The sequence below is a fragment of the Schistocerca piceifrons genome, unplaced genomic scaffold (assembly GCF_021461385.2).
Source record: "Schistocerca piceifrons isolate TAMUIC-IGC-003096 unplaced genomic scaffold, iqSchPice1.1 HiC_scaffold_913, whole genome shotgun sequence".
In the NCBI taxonomy this organism is placed as follows: Eukaryota; Metazoa; Arthropoda; class Insecta; order Orthoptera; family Acrididae; genus Schistocerca; species Schistocerca piceifrons.
The window spans coordinates 1,829,646-1,856,778 of record NW_025729183.1 but is presented as its reverse complement, the minus strand read 5'-3'; the positions used below and the strand labels follow the sequence as shown (position 1 = coordinate 1,856,778).

At 56.7% G+C, this 27,133-nt stretch overlaps 2 protein-coding genes across 2 annotated transcripts; one reads left to right on the top strand and one right to left on the bottom strand.

Moving 5' to 3' along the window:
* Nucleotides 1-4,513: 4,513 nt before the first annotated feature.
* LOC124771289 (pollen-specific leucine-rich repeat extensin-like protein 1) lies at nt 4,514-15,931 on the bottom strand. The gene is made up of 2 exons (XM_047249309.1): nt 15,647-15,931; nt 4,514-5,074 (listed from the first exon to the last, which is right to left on the bottom strand). Exons 1-2 carry the CDS (start codon nt 15,929-15,931, stop codon nt 4,514-4,516), a joined length of 846 nt encoding a protein of 281 aa, XP_047105265.1.
* A 509-nt stretch (nt 15,932-16,440) lies between these two features.
* LOC124771287 (zinc finger CCCH domain-containing protein 13-like) lies at nt 16,441-17,070 on the top strand. Its single transcript, XM_047249308.1, has one exon. The coding sequence runs from the start codon at nt 16,441-16,443 to the stop codon at nt 17,068-17,070; it is 630 nt and encodes a 209-aa protein (XP_047105264.1).
* Nucleotides 17,071-27,133: the final 10,063 nt, after the last annotated feature.

Genomic DNA, 27,133 nt, shown 5'->3' with positions numbered 1-27,133 from the left:
GCGCCCCGGCGCCGACGCGCTCTGCGTAGTTTCCCTTGCGCAGGAGGCGGTGGATTCTGCCGACCGGGAACTGGAGCCCAGCCCTGCTTGAGCGGGACTTTGACTTGCCCTTGACTTTGCCTCCCTTTCCGCGTCCGGACATGGCGATGGGCTAGCGACGGTGCACACGAAACGGAAACGAAAACGACCGGTGCGAGCGGCAGCGAGTCGAGCAGCGGAGTGCGTGCCGGCGCAGCCTCTCTTCGCACTTGAATTCCTCTTCTTGAGGATGTTAAGGGGGAGTTTATTGTCGTTAGACATTTACTCCACTGAGATGGGTTGAGGTATGCTGGGACTTTGGGAATAACTGGGACGGTTGTGCGTATTTGGGTTCATGTGAATTGCCTGTCGGAGACAGGCGGTTGGTCACGTGAATTGACAAGTATGCATCGGCTAGGGGCCATTACTTAACTGGCCCTGTCGACGCCTGGTACTGTCAGTCGGCGACTGACAGAGCGGATATTTAATGATGATGAAGATGATGGTGATGGGTGCCGGACACAGTGAGGAAAGGAGTCTTCTAGGTCCTTCTGGCGTCTGGGTATCTCTTCTTGTCCTTCTTCTTCTTCTTGTTGTGGTGATTGTCTGCTTGTGACACTTTAGGATGTGTCACATCCTCCCAGTCGGCGTCTTCGGCGGTCCTCGCCCCTTGTTCCTGGCTTGCGTAGTCTTCTTGTTGCTCTTGTTGTTCTATTGAAACGAAGAGAGCTTCCCACTGTACAGGCGTGAGAGGAGGGCGGGCGTTGTAGGACCTGAGAGTGTCCAAGTGAATGGACACTACCTTCTGCAACTGCGTCTTTGTGAGGGGGCAAGGAGCCTCCTCCATGGTGGTTTGGGTTGCCATGGTCTCAGCCACGACAATCGTCTGTGCGGCTGCGTCTTGTTTTTCCACCCTCGTGGCTTCCTGTATTACTACAGGTTCCACGGGGGCGGCAGTCTGCGTGTCGGCGTCCTTCTTCTGTGCTGGGAGGGGCTGGCTGGCCAGTGCATCACGGAGACTGTGCACCAGCAGCCGAGCCTCGGCCAGCTCGGCTTGGAGTGTTGCCCTCTCTTCCGCCATTGCGGCTTTGAGGGCAGCAATTTCTTCGTCGGCGGCGGCGCGGACCCTGGCGCACGCCTCGCTGACCGCGTCCGGTGGTACAGCCACGTCATCAGCCACCACAGATCCGCTAGAGGCGGTGGGTGGCGAGGACGCAACGGCCTCGGCTGTGTCCGCCTTCTTAGTGATCTTTTGTCTCCGCCCGACTTTGTCATCGCGACTCCAGCTCTTGATGTAGCTGCAGCCGCGGTAATTCGCCGCATGAGGGCCGCCACAATTGGCGCAGCAGCGTGTGGCGTCTTTCTTGGCGCAGTGGCGCGAATCGTGTGCTTGCGCACAACGAAAACACGCCACTGCATTGCGGCAGTACTTGGCAACATGGCCAAGTTTTTGGCAGCGGTAACACTGCTCCTTCCGCTCCGCCGTCTTCGTGCGCTTCCCGCCTTCTGATGCGCCGAGCACGAGGCCCAGCAATTGCAGCAGGGCAGCAGCTTTGCCTCCCTTTCCGCCACGTCCGTACATGCTGGAGAGCTAGCGCTTACGTGCAGCGATTAGCTCAACTCCGCAGCCTGAGCGGGAATGCCGGCGCAGCTGCTTCTCTCTTTTATTCCTCTACCTTTAGAGGGTGTGCTGGTGGAGGTTGTTGTCACATTAGGACATTTCCTCCTCTTTTCTTTTGTGTTGTTTTTGTTTCTTTGCTTTTGTTGGTTGCTGTTCGTTGAGAGTTTTCTTTAGTTGTTCTTTTTCTGCTACTGCAGGAGTAGCGACTTGGGTCTGTTATATCTCTGCCTATGGGGTTCGTATTGCCCAAGGGTGTTGATTAATTCGTTTTCTGACTTCCGCGCCGTGGCGTAGAACACTTCTGCCAGGGCGCGGAATCTTGTGGTGATTGGCTCTATGTCTGCGGCTTCGTGCAAATCTGCCGTGGGGAAGCGCGTGGGGACGTGTAGGGCTCGTCTTAACGCTCTGTTTTGAGTCTTTTGTAAGCGATCTATCGTCGATCTGGCTGCGTAGCCCCATACAGGGCACGCATATTCCAGTATCGGTCGAATTAGACTTCGATAGATCGCTACTCCTGTTGCGGGGTCGAGGGAACTGGTGCTGTTCAAGACAGGGTACAGAATCTGCATCCTGGCGTGAGCCTTTCTGCGAAGCTCCTCTATGTGGCACTTCCATGTCAGGCGTCTGTCAAGTGTGACACCGAGGTACTTCGCAGAATTTCTCCATGGCAAATTCTGCCCCTGCAATCTCAGCAGTTGGTATGGTCTTCTTGGGGGTCGGCGTTTCCCATAGCGTCTGGTGAGCAGCATGGCTTGTGTTTTCTCAGAGTTAATTGAGATGCGCCACTGCTTTGCCCAGTTTTCCGTCCTGTTTAGGGCGGTTTGCAGACGCCTTGTAACCAGGTTCCTGTTTGTCGAGCAGGAGAAGAATGCAGTGTCGTCTGCGTACTGTGCAGTGTTTACATGCTGAGTCGTAGGGATGTCAGCAGTGTAGACACTGTAGAGGACGGGTCCCAGGACTGAGCCCTGGGGCACGCCTGCACTGATTCTTCTCCTGGTCGACAGGGATCCATCGATCTTGACTGAGAAAGTCCTACCGGAGAGATAGTTTTTAACGATTTTGACTATCTTTCCGGGGAAGCCTAGGGTGTACATCTTGTGTAGTATCCCAGTGTGCCAGACTGAGTCAAAGGCTTTTGCTACGTCTAATAAGACAAGCCCGCAGTAGCCCTTTCGGTTGAAGCTGTCCGTGGCTGCTTCAACCACCCTCATGATTTGCTGTGGGGCGGAGTGTCTTTGCCTAAATCCGAACTGGAATTTCGGCAGGATCTGCTCTCTTGTGATATAGTCCTGTATGGGGGTTAGTAGGAGGCGCTCGTAAAGTTTACTGAGGGTAGGCAGTAGACTAATTGGTCTGTAATGTTGCGGGAGCACCGGGTCTTTTCCTGGTTTCGCGATCGCAATGACTTCTGCATGCTTCCACTGCGCCGGGAATTTTTGTGATCGCGTCAGTTCATTAACAATATCGGTCAGGTGGGTGATTGCCAGGGGCGGGAGGAGTTTCAGCAATTCATTTGTGACCTGGTCGTGACCCGGGGTTTTCCTGGTGGGCAGGGACTTGATGCAGCGCGCCACATCTTCAGTACTGAAGAGTGGCGCGTAGTCATCTTCGTCGTCTGCTTCCAGGAACACGGCCAGTTCTCTGCGGACTGTTGCGACGTGTTCTCTGTCCTGTACTTCTGCTGGTCTGAACTGTTTTTCGAACACGTCGGCTAGTGCGTTAGCTTTGTCAATGGGGCTGAACTGCAGTCCGCGTTCGCCATGGAGTGGTGGCATTTTTGCGCGTCTTTTTGTGTACTGTTTGGTGGCTTGCCATAAACTATTGTCGTCTAGTTTGAGAGCTGAGAGCCTTGCCGACCATTGTTGGTTGCGGTACTCATTGAGATCGGCTTTCAGCTCTCTCTGTAGCCTATTGAGTAGCCTCCGTGTATCCCTATTTCTGGTGAGCTTCCACTCTTTGGCAATCCTGTTTTTGTGCCGTATTTGCGCAAGCAAGTGCGGGGGGAGTTGCCTGGAGCGGGGGGGCCCCGCAGGAGGCGGTGTGGCTCCCTCAGCAGCTTGTAGGATCGCTCTTGTGAGGTCGTCTAGTGCCTGTTCTGCTGTCTCTGCAGTTGGAGGCGGGGTCTGGGCAAGTTCAGCTGCTACTGTATTGCTGAATTGCTCCTTATTGATGCGCTTGTATGTCGCATGCCGTTGTGGGATAGAGAGCCATTCTCCCATGTCGACCTCGAAAATCACGGGATTGTGGTCCGACGACATTCTGTTTACCGATGTCGCGGATACAAAGCCCACCAGATTCTTTGTGATGGCTATGTCGAGGACGTCCGGTCTTCCTCCGTTCTTTGGGAAATGTGTCGGTTCCTCTGGACCCCATATTTGTAACTGGTGTGTGCGCGCGAGTCGTTGCAGTTGTTGACCAGCTTGATTTCGGCGTCTCGAGTTCCAGTCCGCGTGCTTGGCATTTAGGTCCCCTGCTATTAGTAGTTTGCCTCTAATGCGACTTAGTGCAGCTATGTCGTCCTCTTCTAGTCTTTGGGAAGGGGGGCGATACACTGCAACGACTGTTAGGGGGCCAGTTACTGTAGCCACTTCGATTGCCGCTGTTTCTATTTCTGCTGTATTGGGGGGGTATATTTGATGGTGTCTGATACCTTTTTTGACATATACCGCTACCCCGCCTCCGTGAGTGGGTCGGTCGTTTCTGTAACAAATGTAGTTTGGTACAGAAACTCTTAGTCCTGGTTTGAGGAATGTTTCTCCCACTAGGCATATGTCAACTTTTTCTTCCTGTATGAATTCTCTAAACTCCGTGGGTTGGCGAGTAAGGTTGTCTGCGTTAAACGCGCATATTTTGAGACCTTGTATATTAGGTCTCCTATCCATGGTGGGGGACAATTTTTCCTGTGGCTGTCGCTGCTACAGGCGACTGCTGTGCTGCCGATCTGAGGTCGGCGGGGAGCTGCGTCAATGTTGCTAGAATGCCCACTAGCTGGGTCATCTGTGCCTGTAGCAGTCGGATGGACGACGCGAGTTGCTGGATTGCAGCAGACTCGACTGCTTCTCGCGGACTGGTTTGTGGATGGCGTGGTGGACTGACTTCCCTAGGGCTTCCATCAGCTTGAGGAACCTGTTTGCTGGTGTGTGGTGGTGGTGGTAGGTGGTTCGGCGGGTCGGGTGGGTCACCGGTAAGTGCACGGGAATATTTGGTAGATGCGAAGACCTGTGTTCTTACTGTGTCCTGGTTTCTTCTCTGGGGTGGTGGGGGGGGTGGCCTGGGTGCTGGCATGCTCCTATTGTGATTCGGGGTTTTATTGATAGCTTTGCCCCTCTGCCTGTCCCTTGCAGCTCTGTACTCAGGACATCCTAAGTAGCTGGCTGGGTGCGCTCCCCTGCAATTGGCGCACTTTTCTTTTCCCTCCCCCCTTGGCAGTTTGCACTGCAAGCCGGCGCAGCCGGGGTGGGGGTGCTTTATGGGCTCGGGTGCGGCGGCCGGTTGCGCGCTCGCCCCATTGGTCGGCGGCCGCAACAGGGCGAGCTGGTAAAGGTGCGGCGGCGGCTGGCGGCGGGTGCCACTGTGTGGGGAGACGCTGACTAGAGCGGAGCGCTTGCTACTGGTGTTGCTGTTCGTTCGAGATGCCGCCCAAGACTAGCGGGAAGGCCGCCAAGAAGGCTGGCAAGGCGCAGAAGAACATTTCGAAGGGCGACAAGAAGAAGAAGCGCAAGAGGAAGGAGAGCTATGCCATCTACATCTACAAGGTGCTGAAGCAGGTGCACCCTGACACGGGCATCTCGTCGAAGGCGATGAGCATCATGAACAGCTTCGTGAACGACATTTTCGAGCGCATTGCGGCCGAGGCTTCTCGCCTGGCGCACTACAACAAGCGCTCGACCATCACGTCCCGCGAGATCCAGACCGCTGTGCGGCTGTTGCTGCCTGGCGAGCTGCCCAAGCACGCCGTGAGCGAGGGCACGAAGGCGGTGACCAAGTACACGAGCTCCAAGTAAGGAGGTGGCTCTGGAATGGAAGGAAGGAAGGATGGAGAAGGCTCCTCCGTTGCGAGAGCGGCAAAACGGCCCTTTTCAGGGCCACCAACTTGCCTTTTGCGGGAAGGGCGGAATTGTTGTTGTTTGTGTGGACGGCTGTGATGTATGTGTGCATTTTGATTGTGGGTGGGGGGGCGCGTCAAAGGGTGTTGCGGGGTACGGCCACGAGGTTGGTCGCCGTGGCGTGGTTTTTGACCCGTTGGTGTTGGTGTGTGTGTGTGTGTGTGTTACCTGTCTGCGAGGGGGGACAGTGCGATCGCCGACTTTTTTTTTTTTTGTCACCGTAACGACGGCCGTTTGCGGGTTTGTTTTTGCACATCATACATGGCGAGGGTGAAATGTGAAATGTTTTTATTTGTTTTTGTTTTTTTTGCCGCCCACTATTCCCTTTGCTGTACGCCGAGTTTGACAATGGTGCGACGTAACTGCAGCGTGGAGGTGTGTGAGTGACGTTGAAATGAACGTGCCATTAAGACGCATTGTTGTTGTTGTATTGTACTGTACGTGTACGGCGACACGCACGATGATGTACCATTCGACACTCTGATTTTTGATAGCCGTGTCTGACTGATTGCGTACGACGCACGCACACCGATGTCGTCATTCAAGATGCACGCGTGTCCAGTGCAGTACAGTAAGCGCGACGCTAGACGGCGGCGGTCGTTTTTTGGCGAATGTCTGTACACGTGTTTGTCTGTGTCCATCGGGTATGTATGTATTTGTTTGTTTGGAAGTGTTTTGTGTGTCGGTGACGTGGTCCGATCCGTCGCCCCCTGAGTAACTGTCGATCGGCGCGATAGACCGGCGTCACGCAACTGAACCGAAGTCTTGGGCACACCCGTCATACTGTTGTACGCCGTCGCGCTGAGAACGGTAACGAAAGGTTGACTTTGATCGGTCGAATGTCTGGGCAGAACGTGAGGAATGAGGCAAGAGTGCAGGAGGAAAGGACAGAGGGGGGGGGCAAAAGAGAGAGGAAGGGAAAAAGGGAGAAACGCATTCGCAGAGCAACGGAACGTTCCCGTGTCGGAGGCGTATTGGAGCCGCACTGAAATGCGTTTAACGGCGGCGCGGCTGCAAGTGTCTGCCGTGGTGAACGTTACCTTTGACGGCTGCATTGGGCTTTGCTTTTGCTTTCGCTTTCGCTTTCCCGGGTGTACGTAACGTTTGTTGATATGGTTCTGAGGAAGAGTGTATGACAGTGCCGTGCCGTCCATGTTCGTGTGCCCTCCCATTGTGTGTATGCTATTGTCTGTGTACTTGAATGATGTATGTAGGTGTTGGTGGACATGTTTTACCAGTGGGGGGAAATGGATCGTCGATAGTTGCCGTCACTCTGTCACGGTCGAGATGACGCCACCCTCCGCACAGAAAGGTGTCGAGAAAGTGTGTGTGTGTTTAGCGAATTGCGTCCGTGAATTGGCAGTGTTTGGAGGTGGGCTTGCCCTGCATGTGGCCCGGAAGGCTGTTCGTTTGGCGGTAGTGTTGTGTGGACAGGGGAGGGGCATGCGTAACGCTGCTGGCATGGCATTTCGGGAGATGGGAGGGGGCAAACGAGGAGCGGCGGCCAAAGACGGGACGGGGAGGGGCGCGGTGTGGGTGGCTTGCGCCTGTGCTCGGCGTTGTGGTTTGTGCAAAAGAGGAGGAGAAAAACAATGAGTTGCCAGGGAGGGGAGCGGTGTTGTGTTGTGGTTGTCGTGGTGTAGCCGCAGACGCGGCTGTCAGTGAACGTGGCGAGACGGACGGATGCGCGGAGGGGCGGGGGCGGGGGCGGGGCATTTCGCCGGTGCCGTGCCATGCCTGAAAGCCGCGTGGTCGCCGTGTTGTTGGTGGCGTGGGGGCGAGGAGAGTACCGTACGGGTGTGCTTGTGCGCCGGAAATGGCACACTGCGGCTGCCCGTCTTGGAGGCTGATGGCTGTGGTGTGGAAATGGGGCGCGGTGATGTTGAAGCAGTTGAAGAACAGAAAAAAAGAAACCAAAAAAAACGGAAGGGGGAGGCATGGCGTGATGCGGCGGTGGTGGTGAGAGCGGGAAAAACAAAACAAAAAAAAAAAGAAGGAAAAAGAACAAGAAACAAAAAAGAAAACAAAAAAAGTCTATCTCTCCCGACTCGCGCTACAATATATATAACAACTGTTCCTGCCGACTCGCTGCGTGCTACTACTGTCGTCTGGCGCGGTCCAAGCGCCGACTAGCAACGATAAATAACTCTCTGGTCAGACAGAGATGCTGTCATGCCTCGCCATCGCTCTGGTAATGAATACATACGTGTTGCAGCGTGCGTACCACCGGAACACGCAGTGGCGGAGCCAAAGACTGTGTTGTCGAGGTCGAGTGCGAGCGGGAAGAGAGGCAGCGTCGGCACGGAGATGCAAGCGAGCGAGACGCACGGGGGCTGCGGCGTGGCGCGTTTGCGGTCGGCGCCTTTGGTGGCAACGGCCGGGACAAGCAGCGGTGTATGGTGTGGTGCGGGGCGGACAGGGGCGGCGGTGGACGGGGAGGAGGCGGCGCGACGACGGCATGGGGGCGAAAACGGGACGGGGACGGCGGATGTTGAGAGGCGTCACGCGCGGACAGGACACAGACACAGAGACACACAGACTGGAAGGGAGGGTGCGCGGTAGTAGTTGGGAATGTGCGTACCGTGTGGGATGGGAGTGGGCGAGGAACACGGTCGTAGCCCCTGTTTTGGGTGCGTGTGATGACGTCGGTGTGTTGTGGGAAGGGAAGGGAGAAGGAGAATAGGCTGTGGCGGCGGCGCGTAATGGGCGTAGGCCGAAAAGAGAAAGGAACGTGGGCAGTGTGTTGGCAAGCGTCGGTTCGACTGCGACGTTGATGGGCAGGGCAGGGCAGGGCAAGGTAATGGTGGTAGGAGTAGGCGTGTGGGCGCAAAAATCTGCTGCTGCAGGCGGTGCCGTAACCGCCATGGCGGGAAGGAGAGAGGGCCTAAGAAAGAAAGAAAGAAACAAATAGAAAAAAAAAGAAGGAGGGGGGGGGGCGGGGCGGGGCGAAAGTGGAGAGGCGGTGGTGTGAGAAGGGCGGGGGTGGAAGGAAGGAAGGGAGGAAGGAAGGACAAGAGGCGAGGCGCGACGGCTTGCCTTGTGTATCGGTCGGTCTCTCTGGCTATGCTTCGTTTTCTGCAGCAGGGTCGGTGCGCGGCGTGGTTCGCGGCAGTGGGAACGCCTGGCGGCTGGACGGCCAGCAATGCGGTTGGATGGGCGGCCACAGCACCGCACCTGTGCCCGAGGAGGAGACGCTGGCGGCGGGCCCTGAGGTGAGGCCGGCTGGTTCTGTGGATCTGTAGGTGTGCGCCGCTGCTGCAACAACGAGTAAAAAACGCGAGAAGAAGGGATGGCGGTAGAGAGAAAAAGGTCGGCACGGCCATTGCGCGATGTGTCGTGTTGTGACGGGGTTTGCTCACGTGCCCCGTTGTGTTGATGCGCAGGCAGACGCGTACAGAGAGACGAGCCCGGTCTGCAGCAGGGTGTGGCGTGCCGAGTGCAGAACAGCGGCGGTTCGGTTCGGTTCGGCCCGGCCCGGCCCGGCGGGCCGCGCTGTTGTGGCGGACGTGAGCGCCCCCTGGCGGGTGGCCGCAGGCGGCGCGGCGTGTTGGACGTGTGGCTGGTGGCAGTGCACAATTTGCGAGTGGCTGGCGGTGTGGTGTGGCGGTTGGCGCGTCGGGCGGCGGAGAGAGAGGACAGGTATGTGTTGCGGGCGCCCTTTGCTGCGCTGCGTCTTTGCGTGCCGTACAGGGCGGGCGCTTGTCGACTGTGTGACTGACTGTGTGGGCGGTGTGGTGAATTGGCGGCGTTGTGCCGCGTGTGCCTGGCCTAAGGCGTCGGGAAAAACAGAAGGAAAGGAGAGTGGGTCGGTGTGCGTAGCCCGTGATGTCGTGTCACGCCGTGTCATGTTTGTGAAACGGCTGCCGAGAGGTGCATGCACGTGCATGTGTGGGTCGCGAGTGCGTTTTTGGCTGGCTGTGGTGTTGTGTGTGTGGGAAGGGGGAGGCGGTGGTGAAAGTGCAGTCGTTGCCACAGGCGTCGGGTGGGGCTGGGGCTGTGGCGGAAAGGTGGTAGGTTGCGGGAAGCGAGGCCTTCGTTGACGGTGTCGCGTGGATTGTGAATCGAGTGGGGCGCCGGGCGCGGGACAGGAGCAGCGTGCCGCTGCGTCGTGGTCGTCAGCAGAGGCTGTGCCTGTGCTTGTTCGTTTTGTGACCGGTTCGTGGGTGGCGTTTTGTTGCCCTAGTTTGTTTGTTTTTTTTTGTTTTTTATTTTAGTTTGTCTGTATTTTGTTTTTGTTTGTTTTGAGACGACGACTGGTTGGTGGCGTGCGCGCGAAGTGGAGGTGTGCGTTTCCCGTGTCTATTTTGCACTGGGGGGGAGGGGGTGGGGGATGGGTGCGTGTCGATTGCCGGCTGGCGAAAGGTGCGCCATCGGCGGGGTGGGTCGCCGGCACAAGTAGAGGCGGCGGCGTTGTTGCTGTTGTTGTGTGGTGTTTGTTTTGTTCGGCTGTGTCGGCGAGCTGTGTTGCGGTGCGTGTGAATGGTGGTGCAAAAGTACTGGCGTTGGGGCTGCGACTGCAACCGCGGCGAGCCGCGGGCGCGCATGATAGTGATGTTGAACAGCGGCTGTGGTACGGTAGTGGTGTTGTTGTAGCACGTGCATCCGGGCCGGCGCGGAAAGAGCAGTTGCGGGCGGTTGCCCTTCGGTGCCAGCCACGTCGCGTGAGCGGCGGGTTGCTCTGGTGTCGACACGTGGTGCTCTGGGTTGTTGTTTGGTGCCCTTTGGCCGGTGGGTGGTTCGCGCGTGTCTCGTTCGCGCTCGGTATCTGGTCGTGGTCGTGCTGCTCCCCGTCTGTCGGCGGTTTTCGACGTCGTCTGTAAGTTTTTGTTTTGTTGCGGCGTGCCTGCCGACGTCCCGTCGCGACCACCTTTTAACCCAAAGTGTAGCGCCCGAAGGTGAACGAACGTAACCTGACCTCGGCGCTTTACGCTGAGCTGAGCTAACCGAACCTAACCTAACCTAACCTAACCTAACCTGTAGCGTAGCGTAACCTAACCTGTGGTGAGGTGAGGTGAGCTCAGCTGAGCCCCTAACGTCTACGTAAGGTAAGCTGTCCGGCTGTGTAAGGTAGGTGCGGCTGCGGCCACCTGACGCCTCACGTTTGAACGCTTTAACCTACGTTTGACGCTTAACCTAGCACTTGACCCCTTAACCTAACCTAACCTAACCTAACCTCTGGCGCCTGACGTGTTTGAATGCTTAACCTAAGTTTGACGCTTAACCTAACCCAAGTCCCCTTAACCTAACCCACGTCCACCTAACCTAACCTAACCTAGACGTGTAAACGTAATGTGTAACGCGTAACGTGTAAGGTCGGCTGTCGTGTGTGCTGACGGCAGATTGGGTTGGTCTGTAGATGCGGATTGCGGTTTGCCTCGGGCGAGGGGTTGGGTCGGAAGCGGCGAGGGGCGGCGGTGCATGTTGCGCAGGCGGCGTCCGTTTGCGACGGGCAATTGTTGAGAAACGGCTGTGAATGTTGGCGGGCGAGAGGAGGAGGACGGCGCGCGATGTGGCCCGACGGCTGCGGGCCGATCGGGAAACGGTGGGAGGGCGACGGAAGGCGATGGGACGGCGGAGGTGCGTTTGCACGGCCGTCATCGCCGCACGTCTCGGCTTGTGTGGCTGTGGCGCCGGCCGCGCTGGCCGGGCTGCCGCGGCGACGGTGTGGGAGTTTTGCCGAAGGTTTGGCCATTGTGGCGGGTCGTCGGTTGGGGCTGTGGGGGCGGCATATAGGCGGGGGCGGCGATTCTCGGCGGGCCGACCCAGGCTGTAGCGCGCGGTAGCTGCAGTTTGGCCGTGGTTTGCGGCGCTGCCGTGGCGACTGGTTGGCGACTGTGGTGTGGCTGTGTGTAGCCCCATCCTCGGTGGTTTGAAAGGCGCGGGTGGTTGTGGCGCAGGTTTGGGGCTGCACCGCACAGGCTGTCGGACGTTGGGCCCATCCGCCAGTCGTTATGTCCCAAGAAGAGGAGAGCAACACAGGATTTACCTGACGGCATTGCCTGCATTCGTCAGAGGAGAAAGGGTGGGGTGAACTTCTTTATTTGTTGTATGGCATCGGGGTATGCGGGATCATAAAAAGAAAATCATAGGGACGGAGCTGCAAGCAGCGTCCGCTTGGTGCACTCCCGAGTCTCAGCGGTCGAGGAGTGCAACAGGCCGCTGATAGCGGTCACGAACATCTTGAGGTGCGCCAACGTCTCGAATGAGGGGATTGGCAGAGGCGCGCGACCGTCGGTAAAAACGGCCGGCATTCTGCTGGATGCGGGGCATCACTTCCAGTTGATCAGCTGCATGGTGGAGGTATTGATGCGGAAACTGCGGGTGTACATGGAAGACCCGCCGGAGGATCTTATTCTGTTGCGCCTGAAGACGCTGAATATGCGTGGGAGCCGCATTGCCCCAGGCCTCACACGCGTAGTCCACAATTGGTCGTATAAATAAGCGGAAGATGAGGAGGCCATTCCGGATGGAGAGTTCAGACCCTTCATTAAGGAACGGGTACAGCGCACCCATCCGCTGGTGGACCTTGGCACGGACGGCGTCGAGGTGTGGCTTCCACAGTAGGCGATCGTCCATGATAACGCCCAGGTACCGGACGGTCTTCTGCCAGGGGAGGGCGGTCCCATAGAGTCGAAGTGGCGGGGCCGGCATCGTCGTCTTCCTCGTAAAGACGATGGCCTGCGTCTTCAGGGGGTTGAACCGGATGCGCCAGCGAGCTGCCCAGATCTCGAGGTCGTCGCATGCCTGCTGCAACCGGGAATGCATGGCGGCATGCCACCGGCTCCTGGTGTAGAGCATCGTATCGTCGGCGTAGACGGCTTTCTCCACTCGGGGCGACGTCGGAAGGTCCGAGGTAAATATAGTATAAAGGACGGGGCCCAGGATGGAGCCCTGCGGCACCCCGGCGACGATAGGTCTGGCAGTGGAGAGAGCCGCGTCAACGCGGACAGCGAAAGTACGGTGCTGCAGGTACGACGCAATGAGGCGCACGTACGCTCGGGGAATGCCAAGGTGGTCCATCTTCCAGAGAAGTCCAGCATGCGAAACACTGTCAAAGGCCTTCGTGACATCTAGAAGAACCGCTCCACAGTACTCCCGGTTGTTGAAGGCGCGAGTGATGTACTCCACAACACGTACAATCTGCTGGGTCGTGGAGTGGCCGCTGCGGAATCCAAACTGTTCCGGGGGGAGGATTTCCCGAATATCCAGGATGGTCCGGAGTCGCTGAAGAAGAAGCCGCTCAAACAGCTTGCTGATGTGCGGAAGCAAACTGATAGGCCGGTAGGATTTTGGGTCCTTCCGATCCTTGCCCGGCTTAGGAACAGCAATAACGATGGAGTGCTTCCACGCTGCAGGGTAGGTGCGAGTCCGCAGAACCCAATTGAAGATGGCAGTGAGATGAACCACAGCCAGGAGCGGCAGGTTCTTCAGGACCCGGCCGGTAACGTCGTCAACACCTGGAGCCTTGGACGCCGGGAGAGCCTTGATGCTTGCACGGACTTCGGCCACTGAAATAGGTGGTATGTCGTCACGGTCCTCCTCCCCGTCCCCGTGGAGGATGGTCTGCACCGCTGCATCAACCTGGTCGACGTGTAGCTGGTCCACATCGTCTTGAAGGGGGGTAAAATTCTCCTGAAAGATGTCCGCAAGGAGATTCGCCTTATCCTCATGTAGATAGGCCGTCCCAGTCGGTGTTGCAAGAGGGGGCATCCGTGTCCTGCGCTTCGTAAAAAAGCGGACCGCATTCCAGTGCATGGGGTCAGGGGTGAACGCCTGCAGTTTCTCAGCCCAGCGTCGATTCTTATGCTGGACAATAGCGGCCTTGATGTCACGGCGCAGGCTGTTGATGTGGCGCTTCAGCTGTGGGTCCCTGGTCACACGCCATTCCTTGCAGAGGCGATTACGTGTGCGGATGTCCTGGAGGATTTCCGCTGGGAGAGCGGAAGATGCGACTGTGCTGGTGCGCGGGCGGGGCGTCGCTCCCACCAGAGCTGCTGTGAGTGTATCAGCAAACTGGGCTGCAGAGGCCTCGTGAACGCCGACGCCATCCACCTGTCGCTGCAGGGCTGCAGTAACTCGACGCTGAAAGCACGGCCAGTCCGTGCGGTTGAGATTGAGGCGGCCTGTACTCTGCACCGGGGCGACGTCCAGTTGAAAGAGAACTGGCAGGTGGTCGGAGTTCAAGGCGTGGAGAACGTCAGCAGTCAGGAACTGATTAAGTCCCCGAGTAATAGCGATGTCAAGTACGTCAGGCCTCCCTCTGCTTGGATAACACGTTGGCTCCACGGGACCACAGACATACGCGTTCACCTCTTCAGTGGCCTGGAGTAGAAGGCGCCCATTACGATTAGTGACCAATGAATTCCAGGCCGCATGTTTGCAATTGAGGTCACCTGCGATGAAATATTTGCCTGGAGTCCGTAGAAGGAGACGGGCATCATCGATGAGGAGCTGGCGGCGAGGGCTCCGGTAGACAGCCATAAACGTGACTGGTCCAGTGGCTGTTTCAACCTGGACAGCAGTGACTTCTATAGACCCGATGGCAGGCGGTTGAATTTCACAATGCGGGATGGAGGAGCGGATGAAGATCGCCGTGCCACCCCCCTGCGTCGGTCTATCGGTCCGAAAGCATCGGTAATTTGCGATGTTGGAGCGGATGCCTGGTTTGAGAAACGTCTCATTCACCAGGCATATGTCCACGTCATGTTCAAACAAGAACTGCCGGAGCTCCTCAAGGTCGTAGGTCAGGTTGGCGGCGTTATAAGCCACGATGCGGAAATCATCCAAGCGGCGGCGTCTAGGCATGCTGGGCTACGAAAGTGTCTGCAGTAGGAGCCTGAAGGCTGCGTGAGATCGTCGCCTCCACCGTGGCGGCGATGGTTGCAGGCAGGTTGACGATGGCATGGGTCAACTCGGTCACCATCGTGGTCAGATGCTGCAGCAGCTGGAAAACGTCATGGAGTCCAACAGTAGGCACCGCAGTGGGTGAAGGAGAAGCTGGCTGGCGGTCCTGGCGCGGAAGAGGCGGCGGGACGCTTGGCACCTCGGCAGCTGCAGTAGCCCGTGGGTGGGAGACGCCCTTCAGGGCATCGGCCACTGTGATACCGGGCTGGATCCTCGCGGACCGGCGTTCCATGAGGGAGGGCCACGTACGGTTGTCATTGGCCGGCCGTGTGGGCGGCGGTTGGCGCCGCCGGCGGGTATCAGCACGTCGGGAAGGCGGGACGGGAGGAAGACCCCGCTGCCGACGGCTAGCCTCCTTATGCTTCGCGCAGGAACGAAAAATGGCAGGATGGCTGCCTCCACACAGGCCACAGACGGGCGGCTCATCCTTGCTTCGTGGACAAAGGCGGCTGTCGTGGCCAGCACCACACTTGACGCACATAGGCGGCATAGTGCAGTGACGGGCCACGTGGTTGAACCCTTGGCACCGGAAGCATTGGACCGGGCCACGGGACTTCCGCAGACGTTCCACGGTGACGGAGAGGTCGTAAATCCTGGTTAGCTGGAATATTTCCCGATGCCGAGGAGTGTCCTGCAGGACGACGACGCGGTGGCCAGTAAGCTGATTGGTCCCGGGCATACGATGGTAATCCACCACCGTCGCGACGAAGCCGAGGTCCTCCAGTTCTTCCTTCAGTTCGTCATGGGTGAGAGACGCCGGAATGTGCTTCAACAGCGCCTTCAGAGTCGGCGGACGTACCGCTGGATAGGTATACATGGGGATACCCTCTCGCCCAACCATATCCATTACAGTCACATAATCCTCAGTACAGGAGAGGCTGAGTTTGAGGGTATCACCCCCCGTCTGCTTGGCAGTAAATGACTGCTTACAATGTTCCTTTAACCACGTGTGTAGTTGCTTGTAGGAATTCTTAAACTGCAACACAATGGGCGGCACCTTCCGCTGCAGCTGAGGTTGGGACGGTTGCTGCTGCGCCCCCTGCTGTTGCTGTTGCTGCTGGGGCGGTGGAACGCCGTCCGCGCCGTCCTGGATGACGTCGTAGCGGTTAGACGTTGGCACCGCGTCCGTGTCAGGCCGCCGCTGCGGCTGCTTCGAGACCTTCTTCTTTGGTGGCTTCCGGAAACCGTCATCTGCTTCGGTGGCGGCGTCGCCGGTGCGCTTACGACTATGCTGCTGGTGGCCGTCGTCATCTTCGCCTGAAGAATCAGGAGTGCAATCCATACCGATATCCAAAGTCCTTGCACAGGTCGTCAACAGATCGTTCTCACGGAGGCGTTGCCTGGTCATCATAGGTGGGGGGCCGGATGAGGCCGCCGACGAAGTATTCTCCGCCGGACGGCGATCCGCCACACCCTCAGCCGGAGTAGCGTCCGTAGACATAACGAGCTCTCGCGCGACACGTCCGCTCTCGTCGGAAGACTAACTCCGAATGGACGTTGGGCGGTAGCAAGCGCGGGAGGCGTGGCGCGGCGGCGCGCAGAGTGGCGGCCGCTCTCTCGGCCGTCCGCGCCCGCCCGCGACACTGGCTGGGCCTGTGCCGCGAGGCCAAGAAAGGGTTGGAGTCCCTTAGCGATCGTAGTGTGTGTGGAACCCTTGTGCGACTCGCCGCTATCGAGAGCTACCAAAACTCTGCGATTCACTTGCTTCTTAGCGAGTACTAAGCAATTTGTCGTGTTACAGGACCGACATAGAATGCAGGCAAGATAGTGCGGACTAGCCGCACTTGTAGGATGGACAGAGTAGGGGTCGACGAGGAGCCAGGGCCCCACCCGCGGGTGGCAAGCCCGCGTTCCTCTAGGCCAGAACAGACGTACAGGGCTGAGGTAGAACTCGCGAGCAGGACCACTCAGGGCGTGCGACCGCGACACCCCGCGCCCCCGGCCCCCACGCCTGAAGACTTATGCACTGCGATGATTCAAGAGAAACTGGAACAACTCCGCCGCGACCTCGACGCACGAGCAAAGGAACTCGCAAGACGGCGGGAGCAGGACGGCCCAACCACCAGTGCCAACTCATCTTCTGACGACTGCCGAACGAAGAGTCAAATTCCGACGGAGAAACACAATGCCATGGACTATCAGGATGAATCCAGCGACTCTGACGCACTATTCCAGGAAGTCAGACGCCGCCGGAAAGGCACCAAACGCAGGAAAGCCGAAGAAACTACCCCCATGCAGACGGAATCACGAGCTGTACCTACCACCAACTACTACGCACCACTACAGCAACAGGACCCAGCAATGGAAGACCAACACCAGCCTCAGCCTAACGACACAAATACTCAGGACGCCACAGCTCTGCCGCCGCCGAAACCGAGAATACCACCTGTGACAATCAACTACACCGGGAAATACCTGTAACTAAACGCTCAATTAAAGCAGAAGATCGGCGGACCACTCAAGGCGATCTACAAAAATAATCAGATCAAATACCACTTTGAAACGCTGGCAGACCAACGAGCAGCACTGGACTACCTCCATTCCATCAACATGCCATATTTCACCCACCAAGCAGCAGAAGACAGAGAACTCCAAGTGGTCCTCAAGAATATCCCAGAGGAAATTACCAAAGACGAACTCGCCGCCGAACTTGGCCACATGCAGTTCACAGTCACGAACGTACACCAGTTCAAGAAACGAGACCTGACCTCCAAGAAACTGATTCCACAGTCGGCTTACTGTGTATCTCTGCCACATGGACAGAAAAGCCGCACCATCTACGACATACAATACCTCTTCCACACCAGAGTAAAGGTGGAAGACTACAAGCCTCTTGATTGGCCTGCCCAGTGCAAGAAATGCCTCAAATTCAACCACACTGGCCGGTACTGTCAGATGCCGGTCAGGTGTGTACGCTGTGGCGGCCACCACCACGCAAAGGATTGTACCAAGCCACGAACAGAACCACCCATCTGCGCAAACTGTCGCCAAGAAGGCCACCCTGGGACTTGGCGTGGTTGCCCTGAATTTCAGAAGGCGATACACGCCTACCAACTGCGACCTCCACCATCCAAGGAGACCCAACAACCACCACAGCCGTCGTTTGCGGCGACACTGAAGGACTTCCCATCTCTCCGAACACCCTGGACGGCTGCATCGTCGTTATTTCAAACACCAACCCAGCAACAACCAACTCGCCAGAAAAACACGGCGCGCCAACGACTGCACGATCTTCGCCAGCAACAACAGCAGCAACAATCCACGGACAACGCCCTCGGACTGTCCGATATCATCGCCGCGCTATCTAACATGGGCTCAATCATCAACTTACTAAAAACCAAAAACGTCTTTGCCATCTTAGCAGATACAGCTCGCAAATTCAACGACGCACCAGATCTGTTATCCAAACTACTCACTCTACTTGAAGGAATCATGGCCTTTTTCACCGACTAACATGGATCAAGAGCGGCATCAACACAGAAACCTTACATTCCGCTTTTTTAACGCCAACGGCGTCGCCCCCAAGAAAGTAGAACTCACCGACTTCGTCGAACACCACAAAATTGATGTGCTACTATTGTCTGAAACGCATCTGCGACCCACCCAAACCTTCAACATTCGCAACATGGTGGGATACCGCACTGACCGCCACAATCAGCGCGGTGGAGGTACAGCAATCTACCTGCGATCTTCCCTCACTCACTCCCTCGAAACCTTGCCTGACATGACAAGTCTTGAAGCCACAGCAGTCACGATCGCCACCACACATGGGAAGCTCACGTTCGTCGCAGCCTACTTGAGCCCTGGCGCAGCCTTCACGGATGAAGACTTCATCTCCATCTTTGATAGATACGACAGAGTCCTCCTTTGTGGGGATCTTAATGCGAAGCATGTAGCATGGAACTCGCGGCAGACGAACGCCAAAGGCACCCGTCTCTACGAACTTGAAATTCGGCTCCAAGCATTCACACAAGGTCCTGAAGAACCGACTTACCTGCCTACTGTTCCACGCCATCAGCCGGATGTCCTAGATGTGGCCATAATCAAAAACGTGAATCCTGATCTGTCACTCCAGACGATCAATGACTTGACTTCTGATCACCAACCTGTTCTCAGAACACTGTCTGGAGCTCTTCCAATTTTGCCACCGAAAACGAAAGTCTCCACAGACTGGATATCCTTCGGCAGGTGGCTAAACAACAATGTGCGCCCCACGGAGCCATTAGCAACTCCGGAGCAACTCGACGACGCCATCACTCGTCTGACTTCGAAAATCAAGAAGGCCGCCCACCAGGCCTCCACGAAGTTACTCTTCTCGTCACCATATCGCGACCCACTGCCGCCGGCACTGCAAGACTTGAAATATTTGAAGAATCGAGCCCATAAAAAATGGCAACAAACTCGCAACCCAGCATATAGACGAGAAATGCACCAGCTCTCCAGAGAACTCACGTGGCGTTGCAAGGAATGGCGCGCCGACTATGGGAGGACCGGATGGCACAAATCCAACACCTATCGCGTGATGAATGGGCACTCATCCGCAATATCAAGAAACCCAGGCCACCAAAAACGGCGCTCACGGATGGCACCAACCTCATCTTTGACAACCTCCAAAAGGCCGAACTTTTTGCGGAAACTTACGAAACGCAATCCCGCCTGAATTTTGCGGACTTTGAGAACGACGAAGAAGAGGACGCGCGCACTCGGGCAGAGGCACACCACATCAGACAACACCCCAGCGGAGACCGGCCAGAACTGACGTCGCCAAGGGAAATTCGTCGCATTCTCAGGCATATACACTACACATCAGCTCCTGGGCCTGACGGCATATCGAACGACCACCTAAAACACCTCCCACGGAAACTGCTAGTGCTACTTACGAGAATATTCAACGAATGCCTGCTGAAGGAGCATTTCCCACCACAATGGAAACTGGCCAAGATTATACCCTACTCCAGCCTGAGCACCACCGACCAATCAGTTTCCTCTCCACAATGGGCAAAACGTTTGAACGTGTCATCTTGGCCCGCATCAAGCCCCCCCCCCCCCCCCCTTGGAAAACGACGTCATTCGACCTGACCAATTTGCCTTTCAACCGAAACTTTCCGCTGAAATCCAGCTGCTCCGGATCTCGCAACACCTTACAAACCCAATCAACCTCAACCACTATACAGCAGCCATTTTCCTGGATGTCCAACAAGCATTTGACAAGGTGTGGCGAGAGAAGCTCTTAAGTAAACTCCGGAACACCACCGACATCCCAAACTGCTACATCAAGATCATCGACAGCTTCCTGACCGACCGCCGTTTTTACGTCCAACAGGCCGATCAACACTCAGACACCAAACCTCTCTCAGACGGCATACCGCAAGGAACGGTGCTCTCTCCCATCCTGTTCACCATCTACGTGAGTGACATGCCCAAACTGCAGAACATTATGCTCGCACAATTCGCTGATGATACGGCTCTTCATACCAGTAGCCGTTCATTAGATACAGCCATCACCCGCTTGCAGCACCAGATCGATATCCTCCTCTTGTGGGCAACTGACAACAAAATCACGATCAACGCACTCAAGACGAAGGCCATACTCTTCACTCGCCGGAGACCGATTCTTCACCGCCGCCTCCAGATCAATAACCACGCCATCGATTGGTCCACCACAACGAAGTATTTAGGGGTCACCCTGGACCATAAACTTACATTTTCTGCCCACGTTACCGACAAAAACCTCAAACTCATTCGCGCCATCCATGGACTCTACCCCTTCTTCGCAAGCACTGAGATGAATGTAGCAACGAAGCTCCGCATCTACCGCGCGACAATACTCCCGATGATGTTATATGGTTCCGCTACGTGGGGAATCACATCCACCACCAACATCCGCAAACTACAACGCTTACAAAACCGGTGTCTACGAATCATACTCAAAGCGCCCAGGTCGTCCCGAATTATTTCCTTACATGATGAACTGCAGGTCTCACCGATCGATCAAGTAATCCAACTACATGTCCAGCGTCTCATCAACAAAATAGACGACTTAAGGTTATCGACAAGGCAACTCGAAGGAGTCGCAACCATCCAACCTGAACCCTGGCATAAAGTCAAGGTTCCTAGGGCCCTCACAACACAATAAAAAGTGAAGCTAAGGTATGTAGGGCACAAAGGATCCCTGTGAGCCCTAAGTCCTACAAAAGATGACAATAAAGATATCCAAAACCTACCTTTCAGCCTTGGAAGTCCAGCCGCCAAAGGCGGTAGCACTTCGGCAATGACACAACACAGGGAAAAAAAAATAAATAAATAAAAAGCTGCGAGGCGGCTATTCTCTGCTCTGCTGCGCTGTGCTTGCGTGCCTGCCGTCCCGCTCGCTCTCGCTCTCGCTGTCGCTGTGTGTTACGCGCGTCGTCGAAATGGCAGATCAGGCGGCCACGAACGAGACTGCTGCGGCACCCGCCGCCACCGGCACTACGAAGAAGGCCAAGTCTGCGTCGTCTGCGAAGAAGCCGCGCGCCAAGCCTGCGCACCCGCGCACCTCTGAGATGGTGACGGCCGCCATCAAGAGTCTGAAAGAGCGCGGCGGGTCGTCGCTGCAGGCGATCAAGAAGTACATTGCCGCGCACTACAAGCTGGACGCGGAGAAGCTGGCGCCGTTTATCAAGAAGTACCTCAAGTCGGCCGTCGTGGCGGGCGAGCTGGTGCAGACGAAGGGGAAGGGCGCGTCCGGCTCGTTCAAGCTTGCCGGCGCCGGCGGCGGGGGGGCGGCCGAGGGCGGCAAGGCTCGTGCTGGCGGTGCCAAGAAGAAGCGCGCCGCTCCGGCCAGCAAGGAGAAGAAGGGCGCCCGTGCTGCCGGCGCGAAGAAGGCTGGTGGCGTGAAGGCGGCGACTGGTCGGAAGGCGGGCGCCGCCAAGAAGGCGTCTGCGGCGTCGGCCGCTCCCGCGGGTGCGAAGAAGGCGGCTGCGGCCAAGCCGGCCAAGGCCAAGTCGCCGTCGAAGGCGAAGAAGGCCGCCAAGGTTCCGACGAAGAAGCCGAAGGCGCCGCGCCCGAAGAAGGCGACGACGCCGTCTAAGGCGAAGGCTTCGCCCAAGAAGAAGAAGTAGAGTACAGGAGAAAGAGATGGGAAAGGAAGGGTTGGCGCTTGACTCCGTCATCCCCACCCCCCGTCGTCGTCTAGTGGCGCGCAAGAGACGCGCGGCCCAAAACGGCCCTTCTCAGGGCCATCAAAGCACGTCGGGGAAGGTTTTGACTGTCGTGTTGCGGTGTGGGTGTCTGTCTGTCTGTCTGGCGTTTCTGTATGACCGTGGGGATGCTGTTTGCGTGCCGTGGTGGTTGGATTGCGGGGGTCGGTGGCGGGTGTGGGCGGCGGTAGCGGTTTTGTTGTCGTGGTTGATTGTCGCCGTGTTTTTGCGGCGGCCGACGGTTGGTTTCTGTCACGTTGTTTTTGAATACGTTGGTTGGCTTGCCTGCGTTCTTCTCGGATGTCTTGTCTAGTCGTGTCTGGTCTTTTTTTTGTGTGTGTTTTGTTTTGCAACGGGGGGCACGTTGAGATGTGTAAGGAGTCGGCGGGGATTTCGGTGGCGTTTGGACGTGTAGAGCGAGCGAGCGCGCCTGCCTGGCCGTTGGCCGTCGGTGCGGAGTGGAGTGCGGGTTTTGTTTTTCGAAACGAAAGCGGCGGCCGGCCGGCCAGCCACCCGTGAGGTGACGTCGGCCGTTGGGTATTGTGAGCTTTGAGCGCCGGGGAGGGATGATGTGATTGTTGCGCGCTGCTAGCAGGCAGGCAGGCAGAGTGAGCGGCTGTGGCGGACGGACGGGAAGTGGTGGTTTTTTGGTTGTGGGGCGAGAGGCAGGCGACCGACAAAGTTTGCTCGCGACGGAGAGATGTTAGTGGCCCTGAAAAGGGCCGTTTTTGTTTTTGCGGTGCGGTGTCGCGGCGCGGTTTAGGCGCGCTCGCCGCGGATGCGGCGCGCGAGCTGGATGTCCTTGGGCATGATGGTGACGCGCTTGGCGTGGATTGCGCACAGGTTGGTGTCTTCGAAGAGGCCGACGAGGTAGGCCTCGCTGGCCTCCTGCAGGGCCATGACTGCGGAGCTCTGGAAGCGCAGGTCGGTCTTGAAGTCCTGGGCGATCTCGCGCACTAGGCGCTGGAATGGCAGCTTGCGGATGAGCAGCTCTGTGCTCTTCTGGTAGCGCCTGATTTCTCGCAGGGCGACGGTGCCCGGCCTGTAGCGGTGGGGCTTCTTGACGCCGCCGGTGGCGGGCGCGCTCTTCCTCGCCGCCTTGGTGGCGAGCTGTTTGCGCGGCGCCTTTCCGCCGGTGGACTTGCGGGCCGTTTGCTTTGTGCGGGCCATAGCGGTAGCGGTAGCGGAGCGGCGTGGAGGTTAGGTGCGGCGCGGCGTCCGGTGCTGCCTTGACAACGGACCCGCGCGCTCGCACCTTTCTTCGTGTGAGGAAGGTTCTTCTCTCTTCCCCGGCGTCTTGCAGTGTGAGCTTTTCAGCTATTCCTGCGGTCAAATCTGAGATACAGGTATATGGGGTACATACATAATTTGGGTGGCTTCTTTGATTTAAAATTTTTTGGTGCTATGCTATTATCTTCTATGCTAGGCAGCAATATTTTTTTTTTTTCTGTTCACACACACATTCATACTCACCACTTAAGGTGATCTCTGGTCTCATTCATCCTATCATTCATACTTTTACTCGCCCCTTGTTGGTGGCGATACTATTCTAGTTAGGGAGAATATTTACAATATTTGCGTTCTTTTGGGGTGGGTTATTTACAATAATCGGGATGGGGTTAACAGGATGGGTGTTGTCGTCTCTTGGTCTATCCCAGCAGCAGGTCCGGCCATCTGGTGTGGATGTTGCGATGCTCTCGGTGTCCAAGGGCAGAGATGAGGGGGTTCTCTGCTGCTGCCGTCCTCTCGTAGAAGGTGTGTGCTGCTTGTCGGAACCTCTCGCGTAGGCGGGGGACCCCGGCCAGTTCGTGGAGCTCCTCGGTTGGGAAGTCCCATGGTAGGTGCAGGGCTCTCTTCAGCGCCCTGTTCTATACGCGTTGCAGACTGCCGATGTGTTGCTCTGCTGCGTTGCCCCACACTACTGCGGCGTACTCTAGGAGTGGCCGCACTAGTGCGAGGTATAGTTTGATGCCCAGCTCCTGCGGTAGTGCGGAGGTGGGATTGAGTATCGGGTACAGCATCCGGAGTCGTCCCATTGCCTTGTCTTTGATATTCTTGACGTGGTACTTCCATGTAAGACGTCTGTCCAGCGTGACTCCTAGATACAGTGCTGTTCTGCTCCAGGGGACTGCTGTACCGCGGACTTCTATCGGTGGCAAGTTCATTGGGAACTTCCTTCTGCAGATGGGTATTGCTTGAGTCTTCGTCCCATTGAACGCCAGGCGCCACTTCTTCGCCCAGTCGCAGAGGTTGTCGGTGGCTCGTTGGAGTCTGTGCCTGAGAACTCTGGCGCTTCTGTTGCGTGCATAGAGCGCGGTGTCGTCCGCATAGAGAGCTGTGTGGACGTTGGGTGCTTGTGGGATGTCGCTGGTGTAGAGTGTGTATAGCACTGGGCCTAGTACACGTCCTTGCGGTACTCCAGCTAGGATGTTTCTTCTGGACGATTCTCCGTTCTGGACTCTTACATGGAACGTTCTTCCTTCCAGGTAGGACTTTAGTAGCGTCACATGGGACACTGGGACTCCTCTGTCTAACAATTTGAACAGCAAGCCTTAATGCCATACCGAGTCAAATGCTCTGGAGACATCCAGGAATACTGCGACGAAGAATTCCCTTCGTTCCATCGCTTCCATTGCCTCTTCTGTCACTCTGAGGAGCTGCTGCGTGATCGAGTGTCCTGCTCGGAAGCCGAACTGCGTGTTGGGTAGTATCTGGTCCTCATTTACGTGCCGTAGTAGCCTGGCCAGATATAGGCGCTCGAATACTTTCGAGATCGCCGGTAGTAGGCTTATGGGCCTGTAGCTTGCTGGTTGGGTGGCGTCTTTTCCCGGTTTGGGTATTGATACTACTATTGCGTGTTTCCATGTTCTGGGGAACTTCTTTGTCCGCAGTATGGCGTTGAAGGATCTTGCTAACACTGCAGCTGCTTCTTCTGGCATCTCTTTTAGCATCTTGTTTGTGAACAGGTCTATACCTCCCGCTTTTCTTGGGTTTAGGTATCTGAGCTGCATCTTTACTTCCTCTGTGGTGATTTCCTGTATTTAGTCATCTTCGTCCTGGGCTTCCAGGAATCTGGGGAGACGGTTGGTCACCATTTCGATGTGTTCCGGGTCACTGGGGTCTTCTATCGGGGTGAAATTTTGTGCGAACACATCTGCGAGTGCGTCCGCTTTGCTGTTGGGTTCACACACCTTGTCGTTCGCCACTGTGAGTGGTGGTATTCTCTGGTAGTGGCTCAGGAGGTTCTTTGTGGTTTTCCAGGCCGTCCCATCTTCGATTCGGAGTGCTGATATCCTGGCTGCCCATGTTTGTATCCTGTGGGCCTCCACTGCAGCTTTTATTTCCCTCTGCAACCTGTTGACTTGCCTCTTGGTTGCTGGGTTCCTCGTCCTGATCCACTCCCGGAAGAGCCTGTTCTTGTCGGCTATTGATGCTCTTATTTGCGGTGGGAGGTGGTGTGGTGTGGAGTCTTGTTCTTCTTCTGTTCTTACTGGTGTGGCGGCTACTGCTGCGTCTATGGCTTTTTCCGTCACGTATCGTATTGTTTCTTCTGCTCCGACTTCTTCTGGGTCGGGTGGGGTGACTAGGTCTTCAGCTAGCAGTTCTCCGTAGTTCTGCCATCTGGTGCCTTTCAGGTCGAGCCCTTCCATTTGTGGGGCGAGTCCTTCCAGGGCGGTGTCGTAGACGACTGGTATGTGATCTGAGGCCAGTACATCTCGGGTGCTGGCGTGGATGGCCAGGGGGAGCCCTTTTACTAGAGCTACATCCAGTATGTCTGGGTTGTGGTGCCTCGGGTAGTACGTCGGACTGTTGGGTCCGATTATGGTTGCTTGTCTTCTTTCAGCGGCGTTCAGTAGTCTTCTTCCGCTGTTGTTGTTGACTCTCGAGTTCCATGCGTGGTTCTTTGCATTGTAGTCTCCTCCCGCGAAGACGTTCCCTGGGATGGAGAGTAGGGCTTCAATGTCCGCTGGGTCGAGAGCTCCGTATCTGCGGGGCTGCCTGTAGACGGCGATGAAGTTGATTTTCCCGAATGTCGTGTCCACTGCTACTCCGTTTGCTTCCAGTGTGCTGAGGCGCGGGAGTTCTATAGGGTGGTGCCGGAGCGATCTTCTTATGTAGATGGCCGTCCCTCCCTTGTGCGTCGGTCTGTCCTTCCTATGGCAGTCATAGTTGGGTACTCCTACCCTGACTCCCGGTTTCAGGAAAGTTTCACATATGAGACATATGTCCACGGCTTCGTCATATAAGAACTGACGGAATTCGCCTGCCTGGTGTGTTATTCCGTTGGCTTCCACACGGCGACTCTCAATCCCTGCGCGGGTCTATTTGCCATCTTGGTTTCTTGGGGCTGGGATTGTGTTTGCCATGTAGGTGGCTATCTTCTCTGTCACGCTCTTGAGCGGGACGATGGCTTCCATCATGAATGTCATGAGGGAGGCGATGTCTGCGGCTGTGGGTGCGTTTGGGGCCGCGTCTTCTCTGGCGTTGACATTTTGTTGTGCTTCTGCGCCTGCTGTGGTACTCTGCTGCTCGTGGTGGTCGGGGCCTTGCTGCTCTTGTTCCATCCTCGGCCTCTTCTGTAGGTGGCGGCGGGGCAGCGGTCGCGGTGCTTGTGTGGGCTCCGCCTGGTTTCTTGGTGCTGCTGTTTCCGGGTTCCTGCTGCCCTGGTGGGCTGCTGGGCCAGTGCTGGGAGTGTCCCTCGGCTGGCGGCGGCGGCTCTTCGCTGTGTCGGGGTAGCACGTTCCCGGCTTTCTGTGTGTTGCCTCTTGTCTGGTCCGTGCATCAAGCTGGGTCTTGCACCCGCCATAGCTCGCTGGGTGCGCTTCCCCGCAGTTGAAGTATTTGGCCGGTTCTTCACGTGGGACAGGGCACTCGTCGCTGCGGTGGTCTCCCGCGCACCTGACGCACTTCTGCGGTCTGTCGCAGTAGCGAGCCACATGCCCGGGTTGGAGGCACCTGTAGCATTGTGCCTGCTTCTTCTTGGCCCTTGGGTCTTCTACTGTGGTGTCGCAGGCGGCTATGGATTTGACGTTCCATATCGCCCTATTTTGGGCATTGTTCGTGGCAACTACTTCGAACAATGGCATTGGTCTTCGCGTCCTTGGGGACTTCATCTTGGTCACCGATCTTGTTGTGAACCCCAGGTCTGTCAGTGCCTTTTTCATATTGTCTGCTGTGAAAGAGTGTGGCATACCTCTTATTACCACTCTCAGTGGTTTGTCATTCCCTGACGAGTGGGTGTGGAACGGGATGCTCCTGCGTTTTAATTCTCGCAGGATTTTCACGTAGTCTTCCGCGTTTTTTGT